Below are 13,353 nucleotides of genomic sequence, written 5' to 3'. Positions count from 1 at the left end.
AAACATCCGACAAATTTGTCAACTCTGAACCCCGACTATCTGCATTTTCCCAACTTCCCTTTCAACCTATTCATTCCCAAGTCAAAATTGAATCCCCTTCCCCTCCCTCTCCCATTTCAAATGTGACACCCATATATTCCCCTCTAACCAGTGAACCATCCGATAACAACGACTCAGAAAACACACAAATAACGCACAAGCTTGATAACTTCATCACACTGCAACAACAATTACAACACCCTCAAACACTAAGATTCACCACTCTCACAATCTAAAATATCATCCAACCCATCAAACCCAACTTCCTATTCACATTATACCCCTTCACAAAACCCGACTCCCTCATCAACCCCATCCTCCAGTACAACCAGAGCTTACCGAACCTTTAAAAGAAAATTCCCAAATACTCTATTCCCATCTAACCCAGGAACATCCACAACATCTGTCAATCATCCACTTCACACTAACACCAAAGCATTTCTCCAAATATGTCTACCCTTTTTCCCACAAAACACATACTTCCATTCAGACCCCAATGATGAGAGACTCAATTAAGTAAACTAGCACGTATTATACCCTACACTTTCATGGCCATCATTCTATCCCTTTAATAATCCACTATCACTGCCACTAAATAACACCAATTATGACAATGAAAAGTGCAGCACCCAATTCTACCTTCTAACAACAATACTAACCCCAAAACAATTCACACAGATAGGATACAGACAACCAGACAATCACTTATCAAATTCACTGCACCCAAATCTAATGATTATTCTATCGATTAATACGATCATAACATCATACGACCTAACGAAGACATCTTTCTAAACAACGACCCATTTGCTAATCCCCAACTAACAGAAAAATTTTTCATCAAAACCCCACACCCTCAGCACCTTAAACTTTCACCCTCAGCACCTTAAATAAAAAATACGAAAACGTCATTTCAGCAGCACTCCGTGATATTCATGCTTATGATTCATACTTTAACAAATGACTTTTTACTAACCTTTCATTTCCTCACACCCAAAGAACGTGATTTGCACTGTTCACTCGATGATGTCATGTTACGAACTAAACAAACACACACGTACACTTACTACCAACTCATTCAACACCATTACACTCTCAATACACCAGCACGACAACCTCACCATTGATATCAATACATTAACTCTAAACACACCTAACCATTTTTTCTTAGTTTTCACATACTGCATAAAAAATACTAAATTACAAGGCACCCTGCGAAATTACGATCCCATCAGCCAGATGTATATCTTCTGTCCCCTAACCAAACTCCTAAACGTAGACGAATCCCGCCCACTAATCGTCCCTCATGAATTCCTCCAGGCCGTTGAAGTCCCAATCCTAGAATTCATACATAAAACTCGCTATAATCATAAACTCTATAATCTTATTCAAAACACACCGAATGAACTATCACCTAGCACTGAAGAGCACAACATCATTAAAGCACTCGAATTGCCTTGGCCACTTCTGCAAAATAAACACATCCTTCGTATGCTAGCTAAATTACTAACCTCATCAGACATCATCCACGACGTTTTTCCCCATGGATTTTTTACCGACGAGTAAGTAATACGAACTAAATAAATAACTAATAAATTCGAACAAAACTAACCATTCTTCATAACTGTTTTCTTCATAGGCACGATCTTCAATCATCTACAAAACAAAATGCGAAATAAAAAACAGGAAATTTTTTCTAGATTCATAAATTTTCATTAACCAATTTCAATTAAAAAGCGGTAAATTTCTCCCGTACAATGCAAAAAATTAATATATAAATTCTTTTCCCCAATGCAGTAAATCTTCAAACAATTGAAAATAAATTAATAATTTCAACCCCAAATCAAGCAGTAGTAAACTTTTAAAGTAGTAAATTAATAAAAATTGTTCATAAATTGCAAATAGCAGTACTAACCTTTTCGAAGACGCTTCCTTATATTTACTCGCCCAAAAATTCGATCCACAATCGCACAGCTCGCCCACGAAGAGTTGTTTAAAATAATGAATTTAAGTTTTAACCTTCACTGATAATAACTCTAACAAGTTTTAACACGTTTCAAATTTGCCTTTAACCCGGTTGGAAAGGAATTATATAAGATTCCAAACTAACCAACGCAAGCTTACTAAGCACCACAAACCACAACTCAACAGCATGACTAAGAAAACAAAACCCACTGTACCCAAACTGGATTAACACCAGCTTAAAACTGGATAAATTTTTCTTTCGAAGACTACTTGTAAGTCTGAACACAAAAGAACAAAACACCAAAAAGTCGAAAGACAAACCCAAAAAAAAATTTAATTTTTGAGAAGAATACATAACTAAGACAACAAAAGAAAACACCAGTAATAAAAAATAGCATGAAAGGTTGAACTAGAACAGGACGCTCCAAAAAGAGAGCATGAAATTATACCCTCACTTCTAGCCTAACCCACGAGAAGAGGACGTCCTGAGCATGCTATATAGCCGGACTCACCCACCGTGCTACATCCACGCTTTGTGACACCCACGACTCTGTTTTTGAAGATATTTTTTCAAGCGTGAGTAGCTCTTAAAAATAACCGAACAAAATAGTAACGCTTTTGCGATAAAAATTAATACAAGATCATGATTAAAAAAACAAGATTAACAAAGATTTATATATGTAAAAAATACAATGTAGTATAAAGATAATATACAGCCCAAAGACGAGCAGCAAGGAACTTGACAACCCAATCACACCCCAACTATGGAATGGCAAGACCCACTGACATGCTGCCTACAGTCACTACACTGAATGGATTTAAAGTACGACTTGGCATCGCAGCAAAGGAAACCCATTGCAACAGAACGATGGCCATCTCGATGTTCAAGTATACGTACAGATCCAAGTCACCAGGTACTTCATCCAAAGTCGAACTACATGCCACATCCGAACAAGATTGAGAATAGCAATGTAGAATAGCAATGTTCCTATTCTCTAAAATCAACCAGATCAACAATCATCACAACCGATCAAAAACCATCTTCAGATTAAATAATATCTCTTCTTCGAAACCCGAAAAAAGACTAAGCTCGCATCCTCTAAAGAAAAACACTATCACCCATCCTACACTACAATAGAACATCGAAAAACTAAAACTCTTTAAACCCCGGATGGGTGGAACCAGACATAAACTAGTATTTATCATTGGTTATTATTATGATATTTTTTCTCTATAAAATATTAAATACTAACCAATCATACTCCATCAAACTAACAACTTATTTATTTGTAAAGTGTTGAAACTACTTGTAGTTTTAACACCAGAACAATTTGAATTTAACTTAGAATACAATTGTTCTCATTCTGGAACTAACTCGCGTAAACCGGTCTACACTAGATCTATTGAGACTAGGAGATTTAAGAGTAAGATTAAGATTGGTATTAGACTAAGAAGTTGCACGAATCTATCCGGCCGAAAATAAGATAGCGTGACGAGTAGACGGTGTACCTTATCTGAAATTACTCTATGAGTATAATAATCCATCTATAACTCACTTTTTCACTTGATTCTTTCTGAGTTTCAGGAAAAATTTGAAGAAAATTTACCTTACAATTAAGGTAACTATAGATGGATTACTTACTGCTGTTATAGAAATGTTTATTCTGTTTTACCAATAGAATATTTTTGAATATCTTACTCTTTAGAATATCTCACTTTAGAATATCTTTAGAATATCTCAGTAGTTTTGTTTTACGTCTTCTAGTAGCAGTATAACTAATTTTGAATGCACTCTAATTTAACCCCGATAACTTAGGGGGATGGTACAAAAAAAGGTTCAATAACTAACGTGAAAGATCTTTCTTCATACTTTACGTTATATCATTGCGTATTTAGCCAGTGTAGTACGTGAAACGACTATATTGAACAATGTGAGGGTGGGGGTGGAAATCACTCCAAATTTTTCGACGATCAAAGTTTAAAATCTACTTCGGGACTACTAAACAGATTATTTAAAATGACCCGTTTAGTGATCCAGTTTTAAATTTTCTTGTTGAAAATTTGGGATAATCCGATCAGCAATCCCCATGTAGATATTATCTTTAGCTTGTTGAAAAAATTGGAATGTTTTCCAGCCCACCCTCATATAGCAAGTTATTGTTCCGACCATTGAAAATGTTTTAGAACTTGGTATTCGGGTGTATTTTTTTTGTTTGCTTTTGGTTTTCCACGCACAATCAGGTACCACAAATATTGATCGGACTGGGTTGAGTTATATTAAAGCCCTTTCAGTCGTGATTCGATCCACATAATAAATTTCAAATCTGTTGTCGAGAAAATCTCTGTTGTGGAGAAAATCTGGTTTGAAGTTTTCGATTTTTTCGTCAGATTTCGAGGAAATGAGCAGGCTTACATTAGCTTAACTATGCTTGACTTAAGCCTTGAAATTGTAGTTTAACTTAAACAAAGTTAGTTTTTGGAGTTTTTAGCTTAATCTTAGGATCAAACACTTCAAAAATTTGAGGAACAAATTTTGAAAATTATTTTAAAAGTTTTTAATTTTTTTTTTGATTTTTTGTTTATTCTCGTTATTTGTCTTCAAAAAGTGTTTTCCAATTTGCGTATTCTACAATGACTGCCTTTTTTTCGCTCAGATTTTTCATCACACCAAACCGAAAAAACGACACTAATTGGAAAAATATTTTAGTTGTAATTTTCTAAGATTGGTCGGAACATTCTGTGCTACTTGCACAGTACCCGTTTATCCTTGTTCAATTTTATACTTTTTTCATGTTATTTTGACTAAATGCGCAATGATTTGATGTAAACTATGAAGAAAAATCGGTTCATATTAGTTAGTTTGTTAAACATGCAACCTGCCCTCATTCAAGGTCAATATATTTTTACAAAAGTAAAATTTTGAAACCAAAAAGAAATTTTGGAACAAAACGCATAGTTGACTGCAGCGATAATTTTCAGAGGGTTTAAAAACAAAAGCATTGTAACTTTTAAAACGTAAATTTTTGACAATTTTTTGATCAATTTAGCATTTTCATGATGTTCATATTCAAGAATTTTTTAACGATGTCAAGACAATAAAATTTTTCTGAGGAGACCAAATCTGTGTTAACGTCAAATTATGCGTTAACAAAAACCTGGAAATTGTTTTTCCTTTCTTACCCAACTACTTTACTCCTGAAAATCTTACGTCTAAAACGTCGATTGACAACTTTTACAAAAATAATTGCAGATTTTCAACAAGGTTTGAGCTAAGGTTAAAAAACTGGAATTACTTTGAAAATAGAAAACTATCCCTACCTTTTTTGTGACAACATTGTTAATCAAATCAATTATGCGACGGAGAAAGAAAATCAAAATAATGATTTGAAAATTGGAGTTTTATGCCAATCCCACTCTTTAAAGCAATAGTGATTCTAGTTTTGTGTTGTAAATTGTTTTCTTGTGGCCAGGGGGGGGGGTGAAAGATTCGCTTGCTTACCTATTATCCTGCCCTCATGTTTGGCCACAAGAGTACAAGGATGATTCAACACACTGTCTAATAAGTGTGTCTTCTTAATCATCAGAAGCACCATGTCACTGGATAGCAGTCCAGATATAGTACAGCCGCCGTAGTCCGGATCCTCATAACACGTGACCAACTTAAGAATCCTCTCAATGCCATACTTGTCATCTGGTAAACTCGGGTTCTCAATTGTTGGTTTAATGGGTTTCGGTTTGGGATCGGTTGCCCAACCCTCTCTGTCCTTTTTACCTCCCCCACCCCCTCCACCTCCGTCGTCTGAGTCATTGTCCTTGCTTTTAGATTTGGGTTTCTTCCCTCCTTTCCCACCATCCTTCATGCTCTTTTTGCCCCCTCCTTTCTTGTCAGCTTTGGCGGCTGATGCTTTACCTCCTTTTTTCCCACCTTTCTTGGCCCCGTCTCCGTCCTTCTCGTAATCTTTAATCACGTGGTAATAATCATCAGTGATGATGTGAAGCAAGGAAATCTCAGTCGGCATTTTCCCCTTTTTTGGACAGCGAATGCCCACAGAAAAAGCATACGCAAAATTGTTTGTTATAAGTGTTATTTTTTAAAAATAATTAAAATAATTGAAGAAACCCTAAAAATTCACATATGATTTAAAAGTCCCAAAAAACGGAGTCCTTGATCAATAAGGCGTGGTGTGGTGGCATTGAATCTGGGAGATGAGCCTAATTTCATCAGCACTCATGTTTATCTTTGGTGGGGGGAGGGGGTCACCATCATCGCCCGCCTTCTTTTTCTTTTTGCCCCCTGCGGCTGCTGCTGCTGCTGCTTCTTTTTTCTTCTTCGGCGGCATCCTCGCTCTCTCTCTCCCCCGCCAACTTCACATCTGGGAGTGCCCCCTCTGCTATATTTGATACTATAACAAACTTTTTTTTTTTACTCTTCACATAAAATTATAGACCCTCAAAATACTTTTTGGTCTTCAACAATGAAGGGGGGAAGGGGGTGGGTGCTTACAGAATTGGCTGTTTCGACTCTCTACCTCATGCCTTTCAATTTGATTTTTGAAACACGGCTCTTTTTCATTTTACCCACATTTCAAGCTTTCCATTTTTTAGTAGTCTAATGCAGTATCATGGGTGAAATTGTGATCTTACTATGTAAAGTATGAAGCACAATTATGTTCACAATCAGGGATGTAAAAAAATATTTGTATTTAAATATATTGACAATAAATACATTTAAATAATTTATTTTCCAGTTCAAAAAATAAAATATATTTATTTTTCGTAACAATTATTGTTTGAATTGCAAAGCAGGTTTCCAACATAACTCGGCCAATAATTGAAGCTTGGCTTGGCTTGGCTAATTGACAATTCAATTGTCAGAATGCAAGCGACGCACGATTAATCCATTCGAGTTAAGCTAGCTCAACTCGAATGGATTAATCGTGCGTCGCTTGCATTCTGATTGGCCACGATCGTTTTGAATAGGCCAATGATTGTTCAGAAACTCATCTCTGATAGGCCAATGATTGTTCAGAATTTTTTCTCCTCGTCAGGAAACATTTAAATATTTTTAAATATATTTTTTTACATCCCTGTTCACAATATTTAGTTTATTCACCTTAAGAAGTTTCATTACATTACGTAAATTAGTTTTTTTAACTGAAATTCGAATGTGTGGGGGAGTGTAAAAGAGCCAACTAATCTTTTGTTCGCATCTTTAAATCGTTACAAAATTTGGTATGCGAGCTTTTTAGACCATAAAGCAAACATATTTGGTCTTCATAATCAACCGCTAGTAAAACCCGCCATTAGGCCAGCAAGTTGATGCATATGTAAGGTGGAGGAGTCAAAAGAGCATGAAAAACTACTCTAACGTTTTCATAATGCAACGAGACTTGGCATGGTGAACAAACTAACAATTGTTCTTCATACTCTACATAGCAAAAGCACTAATTTAGCTATGATTAAACGAATGAGAATACAATTTAAAAATATTACAACACTGATTGTATCAGCATGAAGCCTTGAATTTTCTGACTACCCTTAGGGCAAATGGAGTTTTGTTAGCTTCAGAAAAAATTGATAAAGTTTTCCAGAAAAATTTAGTTTGTTTTTGTGAAAAACATTCTCCACATGCTTTCCCGGGTTGACCTCCATAGACCGAAAATGCTAATCATACAATTTCATACACTTAGTCTATGGAAAAATGCTGGTCATAGAATTTTCATAGATTTTTGCAAAATGAATTTAATCGAATTTCAAAGGTGTTTTATAGTTGTTTTGGTATCGAAATTGGTATCTCTTCATAAAAAAAGGAAAAAAAATGGTATGAAAAAAATGCTACCCATACAATTTCCATATATGGAAATTATGATTAGAATTTTTTTTTTAATTTTTTTTTTGAAAAATAAAAGCTTTGAACAAAACATTTAAGCATTTTTTGGGCTGCTACGACTGAAAACTTTGACTTTTTTTTTTCTGAAAAAAAACACTAGTCATACAATTTTCATATATGGAAATTGTATGACTAGCATTTTTTGATGGCGACGACAAAAATTTTTCTAATTTTTTTGAAATTGCCCCCAAAAAATTTTTTGTGTTTTTTTTTTCAACTGCAAATTGACTTTCGTATTCAAACAAACATTTTTTTTTTTTAAATTTTGCATGCAAAATTTAATTTTTTGTGTGTATAACGTAGTCCTGGATATACTAATATTGGATTTTTTTTCCTTTTCTCTTCGTAATTTTTTTCAAAAACGCTTAAAACTCCTCTTTCTTTTGTATGACATGTTTTTGTATGCCATGATAAAAATCTGGTAATTTAAACATTCAAATTTTACAAATAATCATCTTTGAAAATTATTGCCAAAATTTAAAAGTTCACTACTTTCGTTATGTTAATTGTCAAGTAACACATATCAGGCTGTTTCCAATGCATTGTTAATGCGAGACGGCCAAACCGTTGGTTACTACCTTTGAGTAATCAATGTTTATGTCATTTGTGTTCGGTTACGAACACAGCCAAAAAATTTTGAGAAATTAAAATGTAAAAAATCAATATTTTTGGTTTATGGAAAAATGCTAGTTATACAATTTCAGTTATAGTATAGAAAATAATACTAATCATAGACCTTTCATGCAATTTTCTGTACGTATGGAATTGCATGGAAAGTGTATGACTAGCATTTTTCCATACATGGAAATTGTATGACTAGTATTTTTGGTCATCCCGGGTTGTTAACTACAAAACGATATATTTAGCATATAGCCAAAGAATCAATAAATCACATAGCGGCTCTTTTTCCTTTCCCCCCACCTCACACAAACATGAATTTTATAGTCTAACGAGTGGTTTTACAAGGTTAATTATGAAGACCAAATATGTTTGTTATAGCCTAATCAATCTGCATGTCAATTTTCATGACAATCGGACAAATTGAACAGTAATTTCAAAGAACTTAGAACGATAAGCTCTTTTTACGGCTCTTTTTACTTTTCCCCCCACCGGCATATTTTTATAAGTCAAAATTCTGTTCACATTGTCCGATTGACATGAAAATTGACATGCAGACTAACTAGGCTATGACAAACATATTTGGTCCTCATAATCAACTTTGTAAAACCACTGCTTAGACCATAAAATTGTCGCTTGAATGAGGTGGGGGGAAAGGAAAAAAGAGCCCTTTTTTCCTTTTCTCCCCACTTCTCATAAACATCAGTTTTACAGCGCAACACAGAGTTTTACAACGTTAAGTTTGAAGAATAAAGATGTTTGTCATGGTCTAGTTGTTCTGTATGTCAACTTTCGGCTCTTTTTCCTTTCCCCCCACCTGCAAATTCTTGCATGTAAATTTGTTGATTACATTGTCCGATTGCTATGAAAATTTACATACAGACTAATAAGGCCACGACAAACATATTAAGTCTTGATATTCATTCTCGTAAAACCACTCGTTACACTAATATATTGATGGTCGTGTGAAGTGGGGGGGGGAAGGAAAAAGAGCCCAACTTTCATAGCAACCGAAGTTTTTGAACAAAATTCTTAATTGTTTGCAAAATTCTTAGTTGTTCTTAAAAGTTTGCAGTTGCGGGGAAGGATAAAGAGCTGAACGATTTCGAAGATGTTTTAAATCTCCATCTACGCGTTAGTTTCACAAATAATGACCGCTTTAGTTATCATAAATTGGCCAAAATGGCAATGTCTAAACTCCCGTGGCTTTTCTTTTCGTTCCCTTCCACCTCCCCACGTTTGAATTTTAAATTTAAACGAGACTGCTCGTAACAGGGCAAAGCCCTGAATGTTCCGTCTGCCTTTTCAGGTTTATGGAGCAGTAATAACATTAAAAAATTCAATGAAATAAAAAAAAATGAAATTTTTTTTCTTCTAAAATTTGAAATTTTTTATGAAAATTATCCCCCCACACGCCATATAAAGTACAAAAGGATATATTTCGCTCCTTGTAACAAACCAATTATGCCAAATAAGCTTCTTTTAACCAATTTGGAACGATTTCTAAGACGGATTAACTCTCCGCTTACGCGTTAATAGCGCGAAATATCGCGCGTTAATTGTCGTAAATTGGCCAAAATTGCAATCTTTAAACCCCCGTAACTTTACGAAAAATAATCACAGGTAAAATATCTTTTCAAATTTGGGCTTAGAACAACAATACCTTTTGAATGATATAAATAATTTTGTCGAAATGGCTAGTTAAAAAGTCGAAATTTGTCTGAAGAAAAAAAAACCCACCCCGAGCACAAATTTTCCGTTACTTTCGTATCGAAAATCGGAACAAATACCAATTTTCGTTGTCATATGTAAACAATTTTGTATGTTGAACAAACTAATTATTGTTTTACATGATCTCTTGATCTTATTTTGTACCATCACGCTTTTAGCCATTATAACACGTAGAACAAAGTAAAATTCGAAATATGGGGAATAAGTGGAAAAAAACACCCCCAGAAGCTTACAAAAATAATTGATCATGAAATACAAAATTTTTCAAGTTTGAACCAAGGACAACAATATTTTGATTCTTTTTTACTTGCCCCCACATTTGAACTTCAGTTTTGACGTCAAATTGCAATAAAATTCTGCATGGTGAACGAACCATTTGTTGTGAACAGATTTGTTCTCCATGCATTATCTTGTAACATCACTCATTCAGCCATAATAACACGTGAGAAAATTAGGGAAATTAAAAATTTGAAAAAATGGGGGGAGTAGAAGTGAGCCAAATTTTTTTGTCTGATACATAAAAATTCATTTAACAATCTTAGTTAAAAAGCCCAAAGTTGTGCGGAGACAAAACAATACCACAGCACAAGTATTCCGTCACTATTTTTTCGAAACTCGGAACAAAAATTTGGCTCTTTTCCAGTTCCCCCCTTTCAAATTCAATTTTGAAAAGCTTATTTAACGTTGTCATAATGCAATGAATTTTGGCGTGCTGAACAAATCGACAACTGTGAACAGATTTGCTCTTCATACTTTACAGCGTAACATCACGCATTTAGCCGTAATAACACGTAAAACAAACATAAAACCCGGTTTTTTGAAATGGGGGAAACTGGAAAAGAGCCAAAAATTTGAGTGATGGAAAATAACTGAAAAAAAAATTGCTGTTTTAAGAAGCCATCAATTTTTTCAACAGACCGATGAAAATGATTTAATTTTTGGTGTTTTAAAAATTTTGATCAAACAGAAATGTTTACTTTTGCAAGCACCAACCCTATTTTCAACTCAGTTCTTCATATGCGCCGTACACCTTACATAAAAAAACAAATAACGTGAGCAATAGTTCGTGTAATTGAGGCGTGAGCGGCTACATAATCCACTCAAAAACCGTTCCAGGTTCAATCGAAGCAAGATTTTTGGTGTTACTTTCATGTTACTAGACGCTACAAACATTAATTTGTACTTGGCATAGCGTGTGGGGGGAAGGTAACAAAAATTGCAAAAACAATCCATTTTTGGTTTATTTTTTTGAAAAATTTTCCATCATCTTTTTTATTTCGGTTGATGTTTTTAAAAACTGTTTCAAAAACGTTAAGGGGTAGTCGAAACATTGAAGACTTTGCAAGGATTCGAGCAGTCTTGTTGTTTCAAATTTTGGCTCTTTTTCCTTTTCTTCCCCACCTCACGCCAGTTTCAACTTATTAGTGTAACGAGTGGTTTTACGAGGTTGAGTATGAAGACCAAATATGTTTGTTGTGGCCTTATTAGTCTGTATGTTTTTTCTCATAACAATCGGACAACGTGGTCAACAAATTTACATGTAAAAATTTGCAGGTGGCGAGGGGGGGGGGAGGAAAAAGAGCCCAAATTTTGAAGAAAAATGACGAATGTTTTTGCTCGAATGTTTCGAAGAGTAATCGAACTTGGCTCTTTTTTCTTTTCCCCCCCACCTTACTCAAACATGAACTTTATGGTCTAACGATTGGTTTTACAAGGTTAATTATGCAGACCAAATATGCTTATTTTAGCCTAATTACCCGGGTTGACCTCCATACACCGAAAATGGTTATCATACAATTCCATACATCAAGTGTATGGAAAAATGTTTGTCATACAATTTTCATACAATTTCTAAAAACGGTTAAAAACTGGTATAAACTTATTTCTGTGGATGTTTGATTCTTATAAAACAGTCTGGTGATAAAAAACTGAGGTTCTCGTTTTTTTGAAAAAAATGCTTATCATACAATTCCCATATATGGGAATTGCATGACTGGCATTTTTTTGATGGCGACACAAAAAATTTTTCAAGCAATTTTGAAAATTTGGCCCAAAAAATTTTTGTTTTTTTTTCAACCGCAAATCGAATTTCGTACGCAAACAAACATTTTTCGAAATTTTTTTTTGCATGCAAAATTTAATATTTTGTGTGCATAACGTAGTCCTGGATACGATAAAATTGGCTTTTATTTTCTTTTCACTTAAATTTTTATTTCAAAAACGCTGAAAATTCCTCTTTCTTTTGTATGGGGTGTTAATGTAAGCCTTGATCAATGTCTGATAACTTGAAAAATCAAAAATTTAAAATAATCATCATTAAAAAATTTTGCCAAAAAATAAAAGTTCGTACTTTTGTTATATCAATTGTGAAAAACATCCAAATTCAGGTCGTTTGCTATGCATTGTAAATGCAAGACCGCCCAACCTTTGGTGTTTTGAGTAACCAAGGTCTTTGTCCCTTGTGTTCGGTTGCAAACACAACCAAAAACTTTTCAGAAACTAAATTTTGAAAGAAAAAAATCAAAAAATTTTGGTTTATGGAAAAACACCTATCATATAATATTCATTTATGGAAAAATCTTTATCATAGAGATTTCATACAATGTTCTGTACGTATGGCATTGTATGGAATTGTATGACAAGAAGTTTTTCATAAATGGAAATGGTATGATTAGAAGTTTTGGTCAACCCGGGTAGTCTGCATGCCAATTTTCTTGACAATCGGAGAAAGTGAAAGGAAACTTCAAATATGAAAATTTGCAGGTGGGGGGGGGGGGAGGAAAAAGAGCCTCGAACTTTTTTTTCCTCCGGATCCATTTTGACTTTTTAACTAGGAAATTAATTTGGCTCTTTTTCCTTTCCCCCCCACCTAACGAGTGGTTTTACAAAGTTAATTATGAAGACCAAATATGTTTGTCATGGCCTAATTAGTCTGCGTGTAAATTTTCATGACAATCAGATAAAGTGAACAATAACTTCAAATAAAAAAATTTGCAGGTGGGTGGGAAAAGGAAAAAGAGCCGGAAATTTTGACGGAACTTTTTTTTAAATCACCATACTGTTCTGTTGTCTTGAGCTCAAAGTTAATAGGATTTTTTACCTGTGATAGT

General features: G+C 34.3%; 1 protein-coding gene across 1 annotated transcript in view; it reads right to left on the bottom strand.

The window, feature by feature from the left end:
* Positions 1–6,067, bottom strand: part of LOC134839520 (uncharacterized) — a 31,214-nt gene extending 25,147 nt beyond the window's left edge. Inside the window, exon 1 of the mRNA XM_063855101.1 lies at positions 5,504–6,067. Coding sequence (XP_063711171.1) covers positions 5,504–6,023 — 520 coding nt within the window. The 5' untranslated portion in view covers positions 6,024–6,067. The remainder of the gene's footprint in view (positions 1–5,503) is intronic.
* Positions 6,068–13,353: the final 7,286 nt, after the last annotated feature.

The sequence above is a fragment of the Symsagittifera roscoffensis genome, chromosome 1 (assembly GCF_963678635.1).
Source record: "Symsagittifera roscoffensis chromosome 1, txSymRosc1.1, whole genome shotgun sequence".
NCBI lineage: Eukaryota > Metazoa > Xenacoelomorpha > Acoela > Convolutidae > Symsagittifera > Symsagittifera roscoffensis.
Note: the sequence above shows the minus strand (reverse complement) of the source record. Positions and strands in the feature narration are given on the sequence as shown.